The sequence below is a fragment of the Pteropus vampyrus genome, unplaced genomic scaffold, assembly GCF_000151845.1.
Source record: "Pteropus vampyrus isolate Shadow unplaced genomic scaffold, Pvam_2.0 Scaffold390, whole genome shotgun sequence".
NCBI lineage: Eukaryota > Metazoa > Chordata > Mammalia > Chiroptera > Pteropodidae > Pteropus > Pteropus vampyrus.
Genome location: NW_011889171.1, coordinates 2,011,073 through 2,036,157, shown reverse-complemented (window position 1 = coordinate 2,036,157; position 25,085 = coordinate 2,011,073). Strand labels below are relative to the sequence as shown.

At 37.8% G+C, this 25,085-nt stretch overlaps 1 protein-coding gene across 1 annotated transcript in view; it reads left to right on the top strand.

The window, feature by feature from the left end:
- Window positions 1-8,056: 8,056 nt before the first annotated feature.
- Window positions 8,057-25,085, top strand: part of KIAA1210 (KIAA1210 ortholog) — a 66,443-nt gene continuing 49,414 nt past the window's right edge. Inside the window, 3 exon segments of the mRNA XM_023523327.1 lie at window positions 8,057-8,117; window positions 11,719-11,840; window positions 13,252-13,373. Of these exon segments, the coding sequence (XP_023379095.1) occupies window positions 8,057-8,117; window positions 11,719-11,840; window positions 13,252-13,373 (305 nt within the window).

Here is a 25,085-nt window from a genome sequence, read left to right as displayed (position 1 = left end):
TGCTGGGATGGAAGTCAAGTTCTGCTAAGTTGGGAAAAAAGGAGGTTCTTCTCCCAGGACAAGTCTTTCTCTACCCCCTATAGCACGCCCCTCTCTATTTCTAAGAAATTGCTGACCACAAAGATGATTCTTACATTACTCTCCCTTCTTTTATTGAATTTAGGCATTCATTCAACAAAAATTTATTGAGTGACTGATATGTGCCAGTTACCATTCTAGGTGCTAGGTGATTCAGTTCTGTGCCCTTATGGAATTTATATTCTAGTAGAGAAGACAGCTGAGAAACCAGTAACAAAGTTAATACGGAATATACATTCAAGTAGGGATGAGTGCTATGAAGATGTTAATAAAGGATGATGTAATAATAGAGAAAGACTAGGAAGGCTTTAACTAAGATGATCATGGAGGTCCTCTCTGGGAGGTAACATTTGAACTGACTTGAATGATACAAAGGAGTCATCCATGCAAGTAGCTAGGGAAAGAGCCCTCCAGGTAAAAGGTGCAGCAAGTGCAAAGACCCTGAGATTGAAAGGGGTAGGGTGTGCTGGGAGTTAGAATGTCAGTGCAGCTGGAATGGAGGGAGAAAGTAGGAGCATAGCAAGATCAGTGGTCAGTGAGGCATGGGCATGGGGCCAGATCATATAAGGCCCAAGGTAAGGAGCTGAGATTTGCTTTGAATGTGATAGTAAGCCACTAGGAAGGTTTGAGAGGGCTGACGTGACTGGTATGGCTGTTGTGTGGAGAATAGGGAGGCAAAAATGGAAGCAAGGAGATTGCAATGATACGGAAACAGGATAATGGTGGTTCAAACAGGGCAAGAAATGTTTAGATTACAAAAATATTTTGAAAGATGAGTCATAGGATTTACTGTTGGATTAGATGTGGCATGGGAGGGAAAGAGAGGAATCAATGACTCCTAGGTTTTAGTCTGAGCATTTGGTTAGTGGAATTTCCTATGATGAGGAAAACTGAAGAAGGACTGAGTGTGAGGGGGAACCAAGAGTTTGGTACGCACTGTTAGGTGGAGATGGTGGCTGGGCAGTTGGTTATAGGAATATGGAGTTAAGGGAGGAGGTCCAGTCTAGAGATAGAGATTTTGGAGTCCAGAGTGTAGAGATAGTATTTAAAGCCTAAATGAGATCATGTAGGAGATGGTAGCCACTAGCCACATGTGTCTATTGAGTACTTGGAATGTGGCTAGCCCAAATTGAGATGTGCTGTATGTGTAAAATACACACCAGATTTCAAAGACTTAATATAAAAAAGAATATAAAATATCTCATTGATATTATTTTATGATTTCATGTTGAAATGATAATATTTTGGTTCTATTGAGTTAAATAAAATATATTATTAAAAGTAACATCACTTGCATCTTTTTGCTTTTTAAAATGTGGCTACTAGAAAATTAAAAATTACATATGTGGCTTATAATTACAGCTCATGGAAACATTTCTATGTAATGGCACCGATCTAGGAAATGATTGTAGATGAAGAGGGCCAAAGACAGAGCCCTTGGGTGCAGCAACATTTCAAATTCAGGGAGAAGAGAAAGATCCAGCAAAGAGATTGAGAAAGAACAGACAATGATGAAAATGAGGGTAGTGTGGTGTTTGTGATAAAGGCAAGTGATCAGATTATTCAAAAGGAGGGAGTGTCAGATGCTTCTGGGATGCCAAGTAAGTAATGGTTGGATTTAATAAGAGCAGTTTTAGTGGGCTGGTTTGGAAACCATTTGGTTTGGAAACCTGATTAGAGAGAGCTCAAGAGAATAAGAACTGAAGACATAATGATAGTAAATACAGATAACTCTTTTGAATTTTGCTTTAAAGAGTTGCAGAGAAATGGGGTGGTAACAGGAAGAGGATTTCGAATCCAGGGGAGGTTTGTGTGTTTTGTTGTCATCGTTGGCTTGTTTGATTAGAAGGGGAGATGGCTCACCTGATGTTGGTACTCTCAGGGCCCTGGGATTCATTTGGGAGAAATAAGGCAAGTATACCAGAAAGAATTTGGGACAATCTAAACTCGAGAGTTAGTTAAAAGGAATGATAGTTAAATGGAATGATTCTATTAGTACTCTAGGGATTCGGATGCCACCAAGATGCCCCCTTTCTTTGTTTTCCTTATAGTGTTTGATATTTTTTCTCTTTGGTTGTTGTTTCCCTATCTTCTACTCCTGACAGTGGTGGGTCAAGGACCATGTTATCCTGTTGTGGCCTGGTATTTTGGACAAGAGGCTTCTTTTCCATGGGATTCTCTAAAGCTCAGAGGTAGTTTATTTCCTCAGTGTTTAAAAAGCCTTACTTAGTGGCAGGGGTGGGGGTGCTGCCATATTTATTAAGATGGTCCAGAAACTCATGAATGATAGTTCAAGGGATTTTTCTGTTCTCCTTCTGAATTTCTGAGAGGCTTCTGAATTTCCCTACCCTTTTGCTTTTTCCAGACCTCTAGATGGAATGTGTGTGTGTGCGAATGCATGTGGACTAGTGAGAATTGTATGGGCCTAGGGCTAAGTCATCTTCAGGCAGAATTGTGATATTGGCTCATAGAGTTTGAGTGACTTGAATATTGTCTATATGTTTCAATCGAAGCTCAACAGGAACATATCAGTTGTTGAACAAGTAGTTTAATACTCATTGCAGCAAGAAAGAACACACACTGTGGGGAACCATAGGACTTCTCAGTGAGAGAGTCTGAAGACATCTTAACACCAAGGCCCTGACAGCTCTCATTGTGGTTTGCAAGCTTTTGCTTTCCAAGGCCTCAGTTACTCTTGCTGGGTGACCTCTCAAGTTTTCCTTAACCTCAGGTCCTGTGGTCACCCCCTCTACCTCCAGAAATGTATCAGGGGCTTTAGCTATAGAAAACAGCACACATGGGCCTGGAGCCTATCCATGAAACAGCAAGGACAGCTTGACTATGTCTGGGAGCAGAGCAGTTCTAGGGGTGGGGGCACTCCAGAACCTATTTAACCCCACTTGATGGTACCTACCTCTCTATAGCCCTCCTGCTGTGCATGAATACAGCATCCTTTCTCTGAGTTATAATGCCCATTAGATCCCCCCCTGTCCAAATTCTCATAAAAATGTCCATCAGCATTGATTTATGAAGGTTTAGTTATAAACTGACATGCTCCCCTAGACCTAAAATCCCTAGCTTTTGCTAGAAGGCTAAGTTGAATGGAAAATTTATAGTTGACTCTTAAATGATTATCTGTACTAATGGAAAATAGCACAAGGAGAGATAATTCTCCCATGACATAGGATCAGAGTCATGGGAGAATTATCCTTTGATGGTCACTTTGGTTGTTTCCCATTTTGGGCTATTTAAAATAATGCTGTAATAGAGATTTCTGGTTAAGATGGTGGAGTAGGTAAATTCTGTGTTTGATTCCTCTCAAGACCACATCAAAATTACAACTAAACTACAGAACAACCGTAATTGAAAATAGCCTGAAGTCTAGCTGAACAGAAACCCTATAACAAAGGACATACATAAGAAGCCACCTCGAGACTGGTAGGACGGGCGGAGATGTGAAATGGGCTGGTCCCACACTTATGTGTGGTGGTTGAGAATTGGGAGGAATATCTCTGCTGCAGGAGTCCCCCTGGAGGAGCGAGGGGGCCCACCCCTAACATAGATTTCCCAGCCCGGGGTCCCAGTGCCAGAAAAAGGAGTCCCCACAAACTTGGATGTGAAATCAGCAAATATTGTGGCTGAGTGAGGCAAAGCGCTGCTGAGGTCCTAGGTGTTCCTCTTGGAGGGCCCAAGCATGGACTTACTTGCTGACAGACTCACCGTTCCTGGGCTCCAGCGCTGGGGCAGTGGCTCAAAGGGTGCCAGGGACACACAAGGAGGAACTGAATTGTCTGGCTTCAGGGCGAAGGCTGGAGGGGCAGATTACTCCCATACACAAATGCTGGCAGAAGCCATTATTCATTTGTTGATCCCACCCCTCGCCCAACTTGTAGACGCAGGTGGCTGCCATACCCAAGTCTCCATCAGCCTGGCTAACACTGGTCGCTCTGCCCTGGTGATTCCCTGAGACCCCAACCCACCCAAATTGCAGGCCCACCCCAGCCACTTCCAGTGGATTTTCCATACAAATGACCTATCTTGGCTCACGCTGCATATTTTCTTAAAATCTCTCAAAGGCTCACAAAACCCAAACAAGCAGCATCTAGGCTCTGCATTCCCAGTACCTCTTGCTGAGCAGCTCCAAGCTTGGCACCACAGCAGGTGGCCTCGATTCATGGCTTGGCCTCTGGAGGTACCTCCAAGCCCAGTGTGGGTGGTGGCCATCTGTGGATTGCTTAGTGGCTCCTGCTAGATGGCCCCAGGCAGGGAACATGCTATGGCTGAAATTGGCCTGTGGTGGGGCCCCTCCCAGGAAGCCCCAGGGCCAGCACTCCAGGTGGCCAGCTTTGGACTGAGCCTGAGCACCTCCCTGGGCCACATCCGAGGACAACACACCCAAAGGGCAGACTGGGCAGGCACCATAGCCATGCTAAAGTTCTTCATGCTCCATAGGGTCAACCCCTGCACAATGGCTCCTCCACTATAGTCACCAGCCAGTCCTCACAACCAATCATCCCAAAGGTCAATCTTACCCACTAATGTACCAACAGCAACCAATGCTCAACTACAACAGGAGGGCACACACAACCCATACAAAGGACACACCTGGAGCATCCATCTCAGATGGCCAGGGAGATTGCACCTCTGGGCCCCACAGAACACCTACCATATAAGGCCACTCTACCAGGAGACATAGCAGCCCTACCTAAAACATAGAAACAAACATAGGGAGGCAGGAAAAATGAGAAGAAAAAGAAACATATCCCACATGAAAGAACAGAACAAAAATCTAGTAAAAGAACTAAACAAAATGGAGACAAGTAGATTTTAAAACATTTCTTATAAAGATGCTCAATGAACTTAGGGAAAGAGTAGATGAACCCAGTGAGAACTTTAAGAAAGAGATAGAAAACATAAAAAGGAACCAGTCAGAAATGAAGAATACAAAAAACTAAAATGAATACTTTAGAACAGTAGTCCCCAACGTTTTTGGCACCAGGGACAGGTGCTCCTAGGGCATCTAATGCCTAACAATCCAAGACAGAGCTGAGGTGGTGATGCTAGCTCTGGGGAGTGGCTGCAAATACAGATAAAGCTTCACTCATTCACCTGCTGCTCACTTCCTGTCGTGAGGCCTGGTTCCTAACAGGCCATGGACCGGTACTTGTTCAATGGACCAGGGGTTGGGAACCCTTGCCTTAGGAGGAATCAACAGTAGATGAGATAAGGCAGAGGATCGAATTAGTGATTTAGAAGAGAAGGTAGCAGAAAACACCCAAGCAGAACAGCAACAAGAAAAAAGAATTAAAAAAAAAATGAGGATAGTTTAAGGGGCCTCTGGGACAACATCAAGTTTATCAACATTTTCATCATAGGGATACCAGAAGGAAAAGAGAGAACAAGGAATTGAAAACCTATTTCAAGAAATAATGATGAAAAACTTACCTATCCTGGCAAAGGAAATAGACATACAAGCCCAGGAAGCACAGAGAGTCCCAAACAAGATGAACCCAAAGAGGCCCCCACTAGAACACATCATAATTAAAATACCAAAGACAAAGAAGAATCTTAAAAGCAGCAAGAGAAAAGCAGTTAGTTACTCACAAGGGAGCTCCCATAAGACTGTCAGATGATTTCTCAACAGAAAATTGCAGTCCAGAAGGAATTGGCAAGAAACACTTAAAGTGATGAAAAGCTAGGATCTACAACCAAAATTACTCTACTCAGCAAAGTTATTATTTAAAATCGAAGGCTAGATAAAGAGATTCTCAGATAAGGAAAGGCTAAAGGAGTGCACCACCAACCAGTATTACAGGAAATGTTGGAGGGACTTCTTTAAGAAGAAGAAGTAAAAAGAGTAAAAGATAAAAAATATGAACAATAAAATAGCAATAATTATGTATCTTCAATAATTACTTTAGATGTAAATGGATTAAATGCTCCAATCGAAAGATAGGGTAGCTGAATGGATGAGAAAACAAGACTCATATATTCTGCCTTCAAGAGACTCACTCAGATTGAAAGACACTCAGACTAAAAGTAAAGGGATAAAAGATGTTTCATGAAGATGGAAACAAACAAAAAGCTGGAGTAGCAATCCTTAAACTAGACAAAATAGATTTTAAAACAAAGGCTATAACAAGAGACAAAGAAGGACTCAGTTATCTTCTGGTTATTTATCCGAAGAAGCCCAAAACACTATTTAGAAGGGACATGTGAATCCATATGTTCATTGCAGCATTATTTACAATAGTCAAGATATGGAGGCATCCCAGGTGTCCATCAATGGATAAAGAATAAGTGAGACATTTATACAATGGAATATTACTCAGCCATAAAAAAGAATGAAATCTTACCTTCTGCAACAACATAGATGGACCTAGAGTGTATTGTGCTGAGTAGAGTAAGTCAGAGAAAGACAAACATCACTCGATTTCACTTATATGTGGAATCTAAAGAACAAAATAAACAAACAAAACAGAAACAGACTCATAGATACAAAGAATATTTTGAGGGTTGCCAATGAGAGGGGGTATTAGAGGTTGCTAATGAGATTAAGAAATCCAAATTGGCAGTTACAAAATAGTAATGGGGATATTAAGTATAGCATAAGGAATATAGTCAATAATATTGTAATAACAATGTATGGTGTCAGATGAGTACCAAATTTATTGGAGTGATGACTTCATAAGTTATATAAATATCTAATTGCTATGTTGTACTCCTGAAACTAATATAATATTGTATGCCAACTGCAATTGAAAAATTTAAAAAAATAAGAAAAACAAAAAAATGCTGTGATAAATATTCTTGCATGTATATTTTTGTTTTCAAATGTGAGTATATCTATAAAATTCTAGCAGTGATGTTACTTGATCAAAATGTATATGCATTTTTAAAATATTTGTTACTGAAAAATTGCTCTTCACAGAGCAATTCACATTCTGTAATGTATGAGAATATCTATTTTTCTTATCCTTGTCAGCAATGGAACATCATCAAAATTAAAACTTTTTGACAATTTTATAGGTGAAAATATTAACTTGATATTTTGGTTTATATTTCTTTAATTATGAGTAGGACTGAGCCTTTTTAAATGTGGTTATTAGCTATTTGTATTTCTTTTTCTGTAAACCACCTGTTGTATCTTTTGCCCCCTTTTATATCAAGTTATTTGTCTTTTATTGATTTATATGTGCTCTTGACAAATTAAGAAAATTGGCCCCTATATCTATATTTGTTGCAAGTATTGTTTCCTAGTTTGTTATTCTTCTGTTGACTGTTTACTTTTTTGTGGCCAAAGTTATCAATTTTTATGTAGTCAAATGTTTAAATCTTTTCTTTTATGGTTTATTAATACAGTTTTGTCTCCCTGAGTGCACCTATGGCCTCTAAAATTGTATTTACATCTAAAGTAATTGGCCCCAACACAAAGCAATAAACCAGGTTTTTTACATTTGTCTTTTTTTCAGGGGGTAACAGCTTTATTGAGATATAATTCACATACAGTTAACCCATTTAAAGTATACAATTCAATGCATTTTAATATATTCAAAAATTCGGGCAACCATCATCACAATTAATTTTAGAACATTTTCATCACCTCAAAAAGTAACCCTGGAAACCTATATAATTTTATTAACCAATGTCACCCCTGTAAATTTAATGGGAAAAAAAAGAAACCTTGTAGTCTGTCACTCAAAAACCAAAACCAAAACCAAAACCCAAAACAAAACCTATCCTCCACTTTCTATGTCTATGTATTTGTCTATTCTGGACATTTGATTTAAATGCAATCGTCACTTTTTAAAGGAAAGATAATTCTCTCAAATGGTAATTCCCTTTGTATACCTTTTTTGAATAATTTAAGAATCTAATTGAAGGATAAGGGTTAGGGTAACATGATTGTTTTATGGCCTAGATATCAAATGACAATCTTTTGCTTTTTCTCTCTACATTTTACTTTAGTGATTCTATTATGGCTGAATCACAAGATGAAGCTTCTGGCAGTCTGGAAGTTCTGGAAGTCAGTGATGAGGGTAAGTAACGCAATAAAATCTTGATAACTAGAATTAGATTTTTTTTTTTACTGTGTTTAACAACCCTGGGAAAGAAAATCAACTCACAAGGTAAAAAGTTCATATCAAATTTCTAATAATATTAGACTCAGTCCACATTTACTTCTCTGTCTTCTAACCTCTTCTCTTTCATCTCTAACTCAGTTAAAAGTTTTGTTGGAGGCCCCACAATCTTCTTTGGGGATGGTTATCAGGTTCTATTTTCTAAGGCAGAAGAAGTATTTCTGCTTAATCAGAAAAAAATGAGAGCGGCCCATGATCTGAGAGATTCGATTGTTTTACTGTAGACATTGATTCATATTTAACCAACAGATAAATTTGTAACTTGAGGAGTAAAGGGGATAAAAATAAAAGATGCCACCAGAGGCTTCTGTTAAATAGGATTCGATTCTCAAATTTTAGGTTTTGCAAAACTTACCCAGATATATATATATCTATTGCTTAAATTATGGTGCCACCTACAAGTGAGATAATAGAAAGGGAAGTAAAAGTCACTGAAAATGATATGCTTTATTGACACCAAAAAAAAAAAAAGGAGCCATAAGATGTGAAATAAGACATTGAACTTAAAGATAGAACCGAATTTAACAGTTCCCTGGGTTGTTCTTCAATTTTTGCTGAGTTTTCTTAGTAGTGTATGGTGCAGAAGACTTGGTCTGGAAGGACAGAGAGAGCAGAACATTTTTGTGGCTTCCTGGAGGCCTGATTTTACTGACGATATGAGGTAGGGGATGCTGAGTTTGGTGCATGGATCCTTGAGGGCAAAGCTTGGGTTTTCATGTCTGTGTCACCATTGTTTATTATTGGGTCTCAGAGAGGAAGAGTGATTAGACACTCAAAAATTTAATAAATGAATTAGTAAACAAATGAATGATTGACCTTTTCACCAAGGTGGCTCCAACCACTAAACCAACTGACCTATCTTTTTGGATATGAGCTAGAAAGATGCCCACAAAAGAAAGTGGTAATGTGTGGCTCGATGAAGAGTGGAGGTAAGGAAATCCCTGTACTCTGTTCCCAAGATTTTATTTGAAAAGACCAAACATTTAGGTACATTTTCAGTATTAGTCATTGTAGCCAGAGAATAAGGTGGCTGTTGGGAAGTTGAAGGGAAGAAAGGCTAGTTAGAAATGTTTTCTTTCCAAGTAGCAATGCAAGAGAACAAGGTCACCACTATGCGACACATTTTTAAAGCAAAGTTCAACCCAAATGGGCTGCCTGTGTATATGGTAGCTAAGCAAATATACAAACCAGAAGCAATGATTTCTTCTCTGGGGGGAGAAAACCTGCCTTCCATTGGCTGTTTTCAAATGGTATGTGACGTATTGCAGACTCTCATTGGATGAGGATGTTGAAAGCTACTTCCTGTTTGAGAATACATAGTGCTTGGGTTTGGACAGGAAAATCAGTGTGGCTTTGTTATAGGAGAAGTCCAGACAGCCATCAGCTGTCATTTCACTGACTACCGCTGCTGTACCTTGTGGGGGCATAAAGTACCCAGTATATAGGTGACTTACATAAACATTGTTGGATACAGATGTTGGTTTTGACCCAAACTTTTAGCAGCTTTTGAAACCAGCTCACATAGAGCTCAGCTGCTGGCAATTAAAGGCACCCCTTTACAAAAGAAAGCTTTAAAGGCCAATTTATACACTTGAATATATGGCAACTGTTTCAGATTCTATTAGGGTTTCGAAAATAATATAGCATGCAGACAGTTTCCAGCTTTGTGGCTCACTCCAGGACTTGTCTCCATACATGGGGTCTGATGTAGTTGGGGCTAGTGAGGTCTCCTAAGCCAAAGCACTTAGAATCTTGCAGTTGACATTGGCTGTCTGGGTTGCTCAGTAAGGCTGTGTCCAGCTTCCAAGTTACTGCCCAAGATCAATGAGCAGCCAATCCACTGTGTGTTGTGGTTACCATTTCTTGATGCCCTCCAACTACCCACTGACAGAACTATACCACCACTATACCCAAACTACCCCACGGTGGAGAATGAAAACGTTTTTTCTTTCTAGTGCCTATGGTTGAAAGAGACACATATCACTTAAGGTATCTGAATACTCATGGAAAAATAAGTTTTTTCTTCCCAGTAAAAATGGAAAATTGGGGTAAAATTAGAATATATGCCTACTTAATTTTTAGCACCTGTTACAATTCTAGAGTCACTAGTCATTTTGTTAATTTAGAAACATAAAAATGTATTAATGCATAGTTTTGTTTGCTCATACAGTGGTTATGTTTGGTATATTCAGTTCTGCAGCCTAAAAAGTTTATTAGAAGTGTTTTGATTCAGTTAAGTGTTTATGGATCATGTCATAATTGGAGTTACAAGGTGCTGATTCTCTCCTCCCTGTCTTTACTGGTTTATGAAAAAACAGGTTTAAAACTCCAAATCTTCCAGCTTTGCCTTTTTCCCTTCGATTCTGGGATTTTGAAACAAGAGGGGCAACAATCACTATATTTTCTAACACTCTGAGCATAAAGTTGTTCCCCTTTCAGAAGGCCAGGAGATTATCCACCTGTTAAGAATCAATCAATCTTATTCCTTCTGTTTGAAAAGTGGCAATGCCTGCAAGTCTAAAATATAGCATACTCCTTCCTGTGTGTGAGGACACTGCCCAATTCATCCTCACTGGGCAGGAATTACTTAGTGTTGTCTTGGAGCTGACTTATACTGACTTGGGAGACTGTGCACATCTCTTCCCAATGTCATGTTAGTAACTTGCAATTGACCATGGTGGGAGTATTTGCACTACAGAAATAGGTAAATAATACAAATACAAGCATTTCCCCCAGGGATCCAGTTGGTACATGTTTTCCAGCAAAAACTGATTATAGTAATTAGTGTAGTATAGTAATGAAGATTTTGCATAAAAATCTCACCATTTCATAGATTTTTAGAAATTGTTTGGAGGTGCGGAGATAGTAAAATATAGATTATTTTAGAGCTAGCCTACTCTGTACTGTTTACTTTTCAGGATTTTCACATTGAATATTCATAGTAGTTCTATGAGGTCAAACATTTAAAATATTTATTGTCATAGAAATTAGTTTATCTTTTCCTGAAAAAAATTAAAAAAGGAAACTGAGGAAAATATGTTTTCTGTTGTATCTTCATGTTTTATTCTTTCTGTCTCTACACAGAATTGCCAAGTTTGTCCCAACCATGACCTTATATAGTTACATCCTTGTAGATCAGAAATTGCCTAAGTCATTCAAAACTGAAATTATTTAAGCAACAATTATCAAGCAAACGATCCTATAGTCTTTCATTGCCCCACCCCATGCTGGCTTATGCTTCTAATTATGTATATTTTAGAGTTCACTATTGAATTATAGATGTAGGGCTGTTTCCCCTTATCTATAGATAGATACAATGATAGACTAATCATACAGATGGAATTGAATCTGGCCCTAATAAACAATAAATTATTGATTCCCTAATACCATCACACAAATTTATTAGCACTTGCTCCATGCCAGAGGCTATGCTAACCTCTTTGCCTATATTATTGACAATTTACATCAACCCCAATAAGGGCTAGTGCTTAAATTACAGGATGCTTAAGGAAGACTCTGCATAGTGATCTTAATTTGAGGGAAGTAACAAGCTGTATTGGTATTTTGCACCCATCAGTGGATTCAGTTGTTCCTCAAGTGTTACTGCATGCCTTGTACTGTGTTAGTTGCTGAAGGGGATGCTAAAGAGGGCTTGCCTATAGCCTTGATGGGGGTACAATAGTTAAGACATAGAATTATATCTTATTCTTTACTTATTGATACCCAAAACATAATAAGTGCTTAATCTGAATAAATATTTGTTGAATGGGTGAATGAATGAATGAATGTGCAGACTAGAGAGCATTCAGATGTAAAGCTTGTCATGCCAAGAGTCAAGTTTTAGGTATGCAGAGAGAAACGTGGATTGTAGTGATTGGTGTAAAACTGGACTTATGGCAGGCCTTGAAATTTAGAAACCCTTCTAATAGGCAGGTCCAGGAGTAATCAGTACACGAATAAATCATAGCATTTCAGAGCTAGAAAGAACCCTAGTTCAGCATTTCCCCTTTTCTATAGAGCCCTGATAAAGATATATGTGTTTATTAAGAAACTAAAGAAAGCCCAAACAGAGCCTTAGGTGGATCGAAAACTCACAGTCCTCACTGCTACCCTGGTAGTTATTATAGACAGAGCAATCTTTCGATTATCTGCCTGTGCAGACGGCAGCAGCGCTATAGATAATCCGAACCAATCAGCAGCAATTGAAACACACAGACACTGCATGCAATACACACACACACACACACACACACACACACACACACGCACATGTGTACTCCTCACAAACCTTTTGGTATCCAATTTTGTCATGCCTTTTGCTCAGGCAGCTTTTTTGCCCAGTAGCCCTTTCTTCTTTCTGATTCCCAGTCTCCTCTCTTGCAAATAAATTCTTTCCTCAAGGAAGTCTTCCCTGATGGCACCAACTGAGTGCTCACACTCATTGGGTCTGCATCCTTTCAGCACACAGGCTGAGCAGTACCTACTTTCACATGCATTTCCAAGGGTCCTGAAGTCCTGGACAGTACTAGCTCCCACCTGGATTCCACATGTGGAAGCTTGGCTCTTCAACTGGATTGTGATGACTCCAGCCGCTGAGGTTGAGTTAGTGGGAATATCAAGTACTTATGTTGGCTCAGTAATTGCTGCATACTAATAAACTTCTTAGGGTAAAGAAAAAGGTGTGTGCTAATAGTTGCGATTGAGAGGAAAGTGAATGTCTGGTGAGTTGGGCCCGAGTAGAGGCTGCCCAAAGACCACAAGCTGGGGCCTGACTTCTGCTCTCACCAAAATATCAGACACTTTGTCACTGAGTTATCAAGAAGAATACAGACCAAATATATGATGCTGTGGTCCCTGGAGGCATGGGCCAAGATCTGCAGGGCACTGGGGATCATAGTCCTCCTCCTTGTTGCAAAGTTCCTGTTTCCTCTCCTGTCTTCTCTTTTACCATCACACTCTGACTCACTTTCATTTCTAACTTCCAGGAAAGAAGAAATCCAAATTTAAAGCTTTCAAGAATTTTTTTGGCAAGAAGAAGAAAAAAGAGCCTGAAGATGCCCAGAGAGGGAGGAGACTGAAATCGAAGATTTTCAGTGGCAGTATTAACTTCTCTTATCTGAAGCCAGTTCAGGAAGGTCAACAACCTGAGCCTGGGTAAGCTCAGGGAGGTTGGAGGGGGATGGGGACAGAGCAAGAAGCATATAGCTAGATCCAGGTCCCCCTTTGGCAGCCAAATCACTGGTGAGCCTTTAGTCCCAGGGATTCTTGGCCTCCCTCCATGCAGGGGCTGGGTTGGCAGCCATTGCCAATGTGGCCATGTCCTGGAGGCCTTTTTCTGTGCTTGTGTATAGGCTTGTCATCTGGGCCACACAGCTCAATAGGTTGAAATATGGCAAAAGCACACCGCATTCCCCAGGAGCACTGGGTGGAGGGAGTAATAAATAGATCACAGAAACCCTTCCCTGTTACATCTACAAGAACTTGAGACCTGGGGTCTACCACTAGTTAGGAGCTGGAGGCCTCTGTTTGATAAAGGTAAGGATGACCTACATCTTCAAGAAGCTTGGTCTAATTTGCTTTCCTGGCCTTCAGACTGCAGATCTGTGATTACTGGGGAAGGTGAGCTAGAATTCAGAATGTGTGATTAAAATATCAGAGAGTGAAGCCTTCTAGCTGGGTTGAGGCATAGCTTGAAATCATTGCATTAACATAAAAAAAATAAGCAAACAAAGAACCCAAAGCCATTTCTCCCTCCATCCCAGGAGACTGGGAGATATACTTTAACTGGTCACAGAAAGGATGGGAAAGACTGTTTCTCAACCACCACTGTCACCCCTATTCAAAATTTCATCTGTATCTCGGAAGCTAAGCAGGGTTGTGCCTGGTTAGTACTTGGATAGGAGACCACCTAGGAAGACCAGGTGCTGTAGGTGTAAAAAATTAAAAAAATAAGGGATCGTAAGCTGACAAGGTCTTTTCAATCTGTGAGGTCAACCAAGGGTTGCTTCGCCTAAAAAAAAAAAATTATCTGCGATGCCCCAGCTTCCATATCCTATTGTGGAAATCTGTACACCCAGTACCCCTAGCTGTTCTCGGATCCATTGGATCCCCCTCTATGGAGTTCTACTTGGGACTGTTCTTCTGTCCTTAAACTCCAAGCTTATCTAGACTCCACACAGAGCTCACATGTGCTGGTCCCCATCGCCTCAAGGCTTTGCTTGGTGGTGATGGGACAGTGAGCAAACATGTTATACTGCCCCCTAATAGTTAGCACATAGGTCTCCTTAAAAAGGACCTTAATGAGTGCATTGAATGTGAGGAATTTCAGACAGCTTTGCTAGTAGGGGAGATGGTTTTCGACAGAGGGGCTTGTTTCCTATGGCTTGTTTCATACCTCACAAATCATGCCATTATAGACCATTGCCTTATAGCTCTAAGTAAGGCTAAGACTAGTCCTGCTATAAACCTCAGAGTGGGGTGGAGGAGGTGCATATGGGTCTATTCCGTGTTATTTCTACAAATTGGCAAGGGCTTTTGCTGCTAAAATTCTACATTTCCCCTTCTTACTCTTACTTGTTCCTCCCCTCCAAAATGGTCCCTTTAGCCTGATGCATTCTCATGGTACAAAGTGTGTGCATGGGCACTTCTCTGAAGTGAGTGGGGAAAGGAGGGAAGGAGAAAGGGAGAGAGGAAGAGGAAGTGAGTATAAGTGCATGAACAAATTCATATATAAGGAACAGTGTGCTTTTAAGGACTTCAGATAGGCTTTTCTTTTGCCAGGAGCATATATTAATTAAGAGTATAACTTAGGAGGCCTGAAGATCACCCTGACCCCAGTTTCTTGCTTAATATGCTCATGGAGAAACTCTGGAGAATGTTACTCAAGACTTAGGAAGGGAGATTGGCTTTTTCCATCCATCGAAACAATCATAACAAAACTTATAGCCAACCCTCCCCTGGCCTGTATAATAGCACTAGGATCTATTTCCAAGACTGTATTAAGCTGTAGCTGATAGAACGGACAAATTTCATTCCTCCACTTGATTTTTAATGGGTGCTGATATAATGTGCTTTATTGTCTTTAATTAAGGCCAAGCTTTTGTTTGGTGTTTTGGATGTGTTTTCTTCTTTTGGCCTCAAGGGAGCAGATCAATAAAGCCCTAGATATGTTCAGTGGACAGGGGCTTTGGTTTCAGAGAAACTTGGCCATAACTGGTGTAATATAATCTTTTGATCAGGGAGGACTTGGCACCAGAGAGCCAATTGCTGCACTCTGGCAGATGCACAACTTTGAAATGAAAAGTTTCTAAGCCCATTCATGGCCTAAGATTTCCTTGAAGTTTCTCTGCACGAAGCAAAGTAGTTAAAGATGCTATACTGGTTCCAAGCCTGATGTGAGCTGGCAGCTCATTGAAAAAAAAAGTGAATAAAAGTGCGTATGTGTGCATAATAAGAAAATGTGTGTATATAGAGATGTCTGGAAACATTGCTCTCTCAATGCTGTATCGGTCATATAGGCTCATTAAGTGTTTATCTAGGGTCATGTAAATTTTCAGCTGGACTGCTATTTTACTAAAGCAGAGCATGTTACCTTCACCACCAGGGCTGTTGGGTAGCAGAGTTTTAGAGGGAAAAGGTGGGTAGTAGTTTAGTACAAAATGACAGACATCTCTCTTCTCTCCTCTCTTGCTGGCCCACAAGCCACTTTAGCGTGGGTTCCATTTTAATCTCCATAACACCAGTTTGTCCTCAGAGTGTCTCATAATCAAACATACCCATGTGCATGTTCTACAGTCAGACAGGCTCACAGTGACAGGGTGGGTGCTAGCCCTAGGGTGCCCGAGCTGCTATTCTAGTTACCATTGGTTTTCAAAGTGCCAAGTACATGTATTGTTTTGTAATAAAGGTAATACATGCAAAAAAAGTATTTGAAATTTTAAAAATTATTTTATCTATGCAAAAAAATCATTTTATCTAATTTTAAAACATTTTAATTCCTCCTGAAAAGATACCCTTACCCACTGAGTAGCAGTCACTCTCCATTCCACCTGACCCCCACTCCAGCCCTAGGTGACCACTTATCTACTTTCTGCCTCTTTAAATTTGCTTGTTTTGAATTTCATATAAATGGAATCATACTATATGGCCTTTTGTGACTAGCTTGTTTCTTTTAACATGTTTTCAAGGGTCACCTATGTTATAGCCTGTTTCAGTACTTTATTCCTTTATATTACTGAATAGTATTCCATTCCATGGATATACCACATTTTATCTATTGATCAGTTGACAGATATTTGGGTTGTTTCCACCTTTTGACTGTTATGAAAAATGCTGCTATGAACACTTGTGAAAGATATATATTTTTGTTTCTCTTAGGAATATACCTAGGAGTGGGTTGTTGGGTCATACGGTAACTTAATGTTTAATATTTTAAAGAAACACAAGAATGTTTTCCCAAGTGATTGTAACATTTTATATTCCCACCAGCAGTGTTTGGAAGTTCCAATTTCTCCGCAACCTTGTCAACACTTGTTATCATCTGAGTTTTTGTTTCTAGCCATTACAGTGGGTATGAAGTGGCATTTCATTATGGTTTAGATTTGTAGTTTTTTGCTGACTAATAATGTTGAGAATTTTTTATGTACCTGTTGGCTATTTGTATATCTTAAATGTTTATTGAGGTCCTTTGCCCATTTTTAAAATGGATTATTTTATCTTTTTATTATTGAATTCTAGGAGTTTCTTATGTATTCTAGATATAAGTCCCTCATCGGATATACATATTTGTAAATATTTTCTCCCATTATGTAAGTTGTCTTTTCACTTCTTGCTAGTATCTTTTGAAGTATAAAAGTTTTTAATTTTGATAAAATCCATTTATCTACTGTTTTCTTTTGTTGCTTAAGCTTTTGTGTCATATCTAAGACTCTGTTGTCAAATCAAGGTCATGAAGGTATCCCCCTATATTTTTTCTAAGAGTTTAAGCTTTCATATTTAGGTATTTGACTCATTTTGAGTTAATTTATATATATATACACATATACATATATGTGTATATATATAAACAATTTATATATATATATAGATATAGATATAGATATATATAGATATAGATTGTGAGATAACAGTCCAACTTTATTCTTTTGCACGTGGCTATCCAGTTGTTCTAGCATCATTTGTTGAAAAATCTGTTCTTTCCCTCATTGAATGATCTCGGCACTCTTGTTATTCATCAATTAACCATAGATGAATAGGTTTATTTCTGGATTCTCAATTTTATTCCATTGACCTATATGTCTATCTTTATGCCAGTGCTACACTGTTTTGATTACTATAGCTTTGTAGTAGTAAATTTTGAAATCAGCAAATGTGTGTCCTCCAACTTTGTTCTTTTTCAAAATTGTTTTGGCTATTTGTGGTCCCTTGCATTTCACTATGAATTTTAAGATCAAGTTGTCCATTTCTGCAAAAAAAAAAAAAAAAAGTGAGGCAGCTGGAGTTTCACTAGAGATTGCATTAAATCTGTAGGTCAATTTGTGAACTATTGCTATCTTGACAAAATTATTCTTCCAAGGCATGAGCACATGTTGTCTTTCCATTTAAGTCTTTAATATTTTTCATCAGTATTTTATAATTTTCAGAGTATAAGTTTTATAAGCCTTTTGTTAAAGTTATTCCTAAGTATTTTATTCTTTTTAATGCTATTGTAAATAGAAATTTTTTAAATTACCTATTTGAATTGTTCATTTCCAGCGTATAGAAATATAACTGATTTTTGTGTGTTGATGTTGTGTCCTCAATCTGTGAGATTCATTTATTAGTTCTAGTAGTTTTTAATGAATTCCTTAGGAGTTTCATACACAAGATCAAGTCATCTGTGATTAGAGATAACTTCACTTCTTTCTGTCCAATACAGATGTCTTTTATTTCATTTTCTTGCCTAACTCCCCTGATTAGAACCCTCAGTGCAATGGTGGATAGCAATGACAAGAGCAGACATCCCTGTCTTGTTCCTGATCTGAGGGAGAAAGCATCCATTCTTTCATCATTAAGTATGATATTAGCTGTGGATTTCTCACAGGTGTCTTCTGTCAAGGTGGAGTGTATTTAACATAAAAGGGTGTTAGATTTTACAAATGCTTTTTCTGCATCTATTGAAATGACTATGTGGTTTTTGCTTTATTTTATTGATATGATGTATTACATTAATTGGTTTTCACATTTTAAAGCAATCTTGCATTCCTTGCAAATCCTATTTGGTCATAGTTTATAATTATCTTTAAGTGTTGCTGGATTTAGATTGCTAGTATTTTATTGAGGATTTTTGCATCTCCATTTATAGGAGACAATGGTCTGTAGTTTTCTTTTGTTTTGATGTCTTTGGTTGAAATTCTTAAAAGATAAACTATATTCCCAAATCCTGAAAGGAGTCTTTTGTGACTTTAGCCTTTCATTTGTTTCTAACTTTCCTCAGATTTGTTTTAACACATAACTGACAGCACTCTGGCTGCATTCCTAATCAGAAGGTATTTCCATCAGGGTTTAGCGAGCTGGGGATGTGGGTGGGGAAGTGGTGGGTACATCAGATGACTTTGAAAATAGGATAAATATATTGCAGAATTCTTGCGAAAGAGGAAAAGACCTGGTAAATGAAAGTCTCCAGCATCAAGAAGATATTTGATATTTTAAAACAAATCAAAACAAAAACAATAGAGGGAAATTTGAGTGTAAAAGATATTTTAAATAACTCTCACCTTAATAATAGCAAGACTCAGTATTCCCTCTCATTCTGCAGTGTTGCCACTATTGAATTGTACACTTTATTATTTATTATTTATTTTTCTCTACCTTGAATGTTTGACTTAATCAGAAGTCTGTCCCAGGTTCCCTTTATTTTCCTTTCACACTCCTAGATTGTTAGTTATTCCAATGATATGCTTGATTTGTCAAATGGCCATCTGTAGCCTAGACCTCTCCTCTCAACTACAAACTCATGTATGAAATTGTTAACTTACATTTTCACCTGGATGTTTCACACACATCTTAAACTGAATTTGTTCAAATTTGTACTATTTATTTTGCTACCCAGGTCCATCCTAATCCCCTTATTTAATTAAATGACGCTATTACTCACTCACCTGGTTACTCACGTAAGAAATTCTGGTAATTATTTCTCTTATTACTTTACCCTAGCTGAGTTTTATAACTCTCTCTCTCTCTCTCTCTCTCACACACACACACACACACACGGCACTCCACTCGTCTCCATTTTCAGTGTCAGTACCCACCCAAGCCCAAGCCACCAACTTCCATTGCTTACAAAACTGGAACAGATTTCTAAATATCTCTTCATGTCTATACTTGCCATTTCCAATCTATTTTTAACAAAGCACCTAGAAAAAAATCTTCTTAAATCGAAGCCAGCTTTTGTCAATACCCTGCTTAAAACAAATATAATTTGACATTTTAAATTGTGGTGTATACCTGATCTAGCTTCCATTTACCTTTCTAACCTTGTCTAATTCTACTTACCAATGCACCATACCAGCTCCCTTTCAGTTGCCTGAATATACTGAGTTCTTTTCTACCCATGTATCTCTGTGCACACAGATTCTTTTCTTTGCAGTATTCTTCCTTTTACTTCTTGTATACATTTAGATATATTTTTTTCCCCTCCGATTTAAATTCCACTTCCTCAGAAAGACCTTTCCTAACTACACTATTAAATTAATACTCATCTAACCCACACTTTCCCCTATCAGAGCACCTTGCTTGTTTCTTACTAGCACTTGTGTTAACTTGTACGTTTATGTTCTCATTTCCTTTGTGTTTGTTTTGATCCCTCACTAGACTATTTCCCCCACAGAGTAATGGCTATTTATTGTATTGTTTCCCATTATATATCAACACCTAGCCAGTTCTTGGAATATAATAAAATGAATATTTGTTAAACTTAAGCAAGTATTAGAAATACACTCCATCAGAAGAGCTAGGCATCCAGAGGTTTGAAAGATCCATTCAGTTTTATTTTTGACTTCTACTTTCTTTGTTTTTTTTTAAATTAATTAACTAATTATTTTAATTGAAGAAAAGATTTAAAATTTTCCCCCCAACCATTTACCACAGCACTCACCTCCCTATCCTCTAGTAACCACTAGTCCATGTAACCACTAGTCTCTGTTTGTCCAGTTCATTTGTTGTTTTAGCTTTATATCCCACATATAAGTGATATGTGGTTTTCAACTTTTTCTGTCTGGCTCATTTCGCTTAGCATGATTATCTTGAGGTCCATCCATGTAGTTGCAAATGACAGTATTTCATCTCTTATGGTTGAATAATACCCATTGTATATATGTACCACAGCTTCTTTAGCCAATCTTGTGTCATAGGACGCTTTGGTTGCTTCCATGTCCTGGCCACTATAAATAATGATGCTTTGAACATCGGTGTGCAAATATCTTTGTGGGTACGAGTTTTCAAGTTTTGGGGGTAAATATCCAGTAGAGAGATTGCTGAGTCATATGGTAGATCAATTCTTAGATTTTTGAGGAACCTCCATACTGCTTTCCATAGTGGCTGTAGCATCTTGCAGTCCCACCAGCAGTGTATGAGGGTTCTTTTTCTCAACATCCTCTTCAACATTTGTTATTACTTGCCCTGTCGATTATAGCCATTGTAACAGGTGTGAGATAGTATCTCATTGTTGTTTTGATTTGCATTTCCCTAATAGCTAGCGATGTTGAGCATCTTTTCAAATATTTGTTGTCCATTTGTATGTCCTCAAGGGAGAAGTGACTGTTCAGGTCCTCTGCCCATTTGTTGATTGGATCATTTGTTGTTGTTGTTGTTATTAAGTTGTATGAGTTCTTTGTATATTTTGGATATTAGGCCCTTATTGGAGGTGTTGCTTGCAAATATATTTTCCCATTCAGATGGTTCTCTCTTTACCTTGTTCATGGTTTGTTTTGCTGAGCAGAAGCTTTTTAGTTTGATGTAGTCCCATTCATTTATTTTAGCTTTTCCTTCTCTTGCCTTTGAGGTTAAATTCATAAAATCCTCTTTAAGTCCAAGGTCCTTGAGTTTAGTTCCTATGTTTTCTTCTATGCATTTTATTGTTTCGGGTCTTATATTCAGTTCCTTAATCCATTTTGAGTTAATTTGGGTGTGTGGTAATAGACAACAGTCTAGTTTCATTCTTTTTCAGGTGGCTTTCTAGTTTTCCCAGCACCATTTATTGAAGAGGCTTTCCTTTCTCCACTATATGATTTTGGCTTTTTTTGTCAAAAATTATTTGCCCCTATAAATATGAGTTTTCCTCTGGACTGTCAATTCTGTTCCACTGGCCCATGTGTCTGTTTTGCTTCCAATACCATGCCGTTTTGATTACTGTCACTTTGTAGTATAATTTGAAGTCAGGCAGAGTGATGCCTCTACTCTTGTTCTTTGTTCTCAGGATGGCTTTGGCAATTTGGGTTTTTTTATGCTTTCATACGAATCTGATGATTTTTTGTTTTATTTCTTTAAAAAATGCTGATGGGATTTTAATGGAGGTTGCGTTAATTCTGTATAATGCTTTAGGTAATATGGTCATTTTAACTATGTTGATTCTTCTAATCCAAGAACACCGAATATCATTCCATTTCTTTATACCTTCTTCGATTTCTTTTAATAGGGTCTTATAGTTTTCATTATATAGGTCATTCACATGTTTCGTTAAATTTATTCCCAGGTATTTTATTCTTTTTGTTGCAATTGCAGAAGGAATTATTTTCTCCACTTCTTTTACTGACACTTTGTTATTAGAATATAGGAAAGCTATGGACTTTTGAATATTGATTTTTTTTTATCCAGAGACTGTACTGTATTTACTTATTGTTTCTAGTAATGTTCTTGTGGAGTCTCTAGGGTTTTCTAAAGAGAGAACATGTCATCCGCAAATAGTGACAGTTTGACTTCTTTATTTCCTATTTGGATGTCTTTTATATCTTTCTCTCATCTGATTGCACTCGCTAGGACTTCCAGTCTTATATCGAATAACAGTGGTGATAGTGGACAGCCTTGCCTTATTCCTGATCTTAGAGGGAAGGTTTTTAGTTTTTCACCATTAAGTATAATGATGGCTGAGGGTTTGTCATATATAGGCTTTATTATGTTAAAGTATTTTCCTTCTATACCGATTCTGTTAAGTGTTTTGCTCATAAATGGATGCTGTATCTTGTCGAAGGTTTTTTCTGCATCTATTGATATGATCATATAATTCGTCTCATTTAATTTGTTTATGTGGTGATTCACATTAATCAATTTGCATATGTTGAACCATCCCTGTGCCTCTGGGATGAAACCCACTTGATCATGGTGTATAATCTTTTTAATATTTTGCAGTATTTGGTTCGCTAATATCTTATTTAGGATTTTTGCATCTGTGTTCATGAGAGATATTGGTCTGTAGTTTTCTTTTGTGTGTGCGTATTATCTTTACCAGGGTTTGGTATCAGTAATATTGGCCTCATAAAATGAGTTGGACAGTATTGCTTCCTCTTCGATTATTTGGAAGAGTTTGCGGAGAAAAGGTATTAAATCTTCTTTGAAGGTTTGGTAGAGTTCACTGGTGAAGCCATCTGGTCCTGTACTTTTACTTTTTGTTAGGTTTTTAATGATTGTTTTAATTTCCATACTGCTGATTGGTTTACTTAGATTTTTCAGTTCTTCTTGATTCAGTCTAGGAAGGTTGTATTTTACTAAGTACCGGTCCATTTCTTTTAGGTTACTAAATTTGGTTTTACATACTTTTTCATAGTATTTTTTGTATGACCCTTTGTATTTCTGCAGTATCTGTCATAATTTCCCCTCTTTCCTCCCTGATTTTATTTGTGTCCTTTCTCTTTTTTCATTAGTGAGTGTAGCAAGGGGATTGCCAATTTTATTAACCTTCTCAAAGAACTAGTTCTTTGTTGTATTTATTTTTTCTTTTTTTTTTCAATTTTATTTATTTCTACTCTAATTTTGATTATTTCTTTTCTTCTGCTGATTTCAGGCTTCATTTGTTCTTCTTTTTCTAGTTTGTTAAGATAAAACGTTAATTAGTTTATTTGGGCTCATTCTTTTTTTTGGAGATAGGCCTGTAATGATATGAACTTTCCTCTTTTGACTGCTCTTGCCATTTCCCAAAAGTTTTGATATGTTGTACTATCATTATCATTCGTTTTTATGTATCTCTTGATCTCTCTTTTTTCTTCTCCCACTCAGTTATTCTTCAGTAGTATGTTGTTTAATCTCCAGGGTTTTGTGTTTCTTCCTCCTTCCTTTTTGCAGTTGATCTCTAGTTTCAAAGCATTATGATCAAAGAATAAGGTTGGTATGATTTCAACACTCTTATAATTGTTGAGGCTATCTCTGTGTCCCAGTATGTGGTCAATTCTTGAGAATGTTTCATGTGCACTAGAGAAGAATGCATAAGCAGCTGTTTTGGAATGGAAGGCTCTGTAAATGTCAATTTAAGGATGTTATTTCCTTACTGATTTATTGTTTGGATTATCTGTCCATATCCAACAGTGGGGTATTTGGGTCCCCTACTACAATAGTGTTTTGGTCTGTTTCTGCCTTTAATTCTGTTAGTAATTGCTTTCTATATTTCAGGGCTCCCTGATCGGGAGCATAGATAGTAATAAGTGTTATGTGTTCTTGGTGCATGATTCCCTTTATCATTATGAAGTGTCTCTCAGTATCTTTCTTTGCCTTTTTTATTTTGAAGTCTATTTTGTCTGATATTAGTACCACTATTCCCACTTTTATCTGAATGCCATTTTCCACCCTTTCACTTTGAGTCTATATTTGTCTTTAGAGCTGAGATGTGTCTCCGGGAGGCGGCATTTGGTTGGGTTTTGTTTTATGATCCATTCTGCAACTCTGTGCCTTTTTATTGGTGAGTTCAGTCCATTTACATTTAAGGTTATTATTGAAATATGAGTCTTCTTATAGCCATTTGATATTTTGCTTTCTGATAGCTTGGTGTTTCCATTGCTTCCTTGTCCTTGTGTTTCTGTTTTCTTTATTTTGGTTGGCTTTTGTGGATTTTCCCTTTGGTTCTTCTTGTTTTATGTTATATACTTCAGTTCTGAATCTTTGGTATGTGGTTACCCTTATGAATATGTAAAGAATAGTTATATATATACAGCCATTCATTTCCTTTTGCACATGCCTTATCTCTCCATTCCCCTTTGTGAATTTGGATATGTATCCTCCCCTTTTCAGCCATTGTTTTCTTATTTTGTCCTTATGTATGCTGAATATTCATTACTATCTTGTTATAACAATTCTCTTCTTATTATTTAAGCTTATAATGCCTTGTTCTTAGTAAGGGTTGCATTCCTCTGCTTCTATTTGCCTGATAATCACTTTACTCCTAATTATGTATTTGGTTTTTTTTTTTTGTCATTTTGTTTTAGGTTGTAAAGGTCTTAATTTCTCCTTCATATCTATAAGAGAGTTTAGCTGGATACATTATTCTATGCTGGTAGTTCCTTTCACTTAATAGTTTAAATATTTGTTTCCATTCCTTTCTGGCTTGTAAAGTTTGCACTGAGAAATCTGAGGATAATCTAATGGGTTTTCCTTTATAAGTTACCTTTTTTTTTTTTCACCCTGGCTGCCCCGAGAATTCTATCCTTGTTGTTGATTTTGGATAATTTCAATGCAACGTGTCTTGGTGAAGGCCTTTTTAGGTTAAGATAATTTGGTGTTCTGTTGATTTTTTTAATTCTCAGCTCTAGTTCCTTCTTTAGATTTGGGAAATTCTCATCCACTATTTGTCTGAAAATGCTTTTTAGTTCCTGTCCTTTTCCTTGCCTTCGATAATGCCCAGTATTC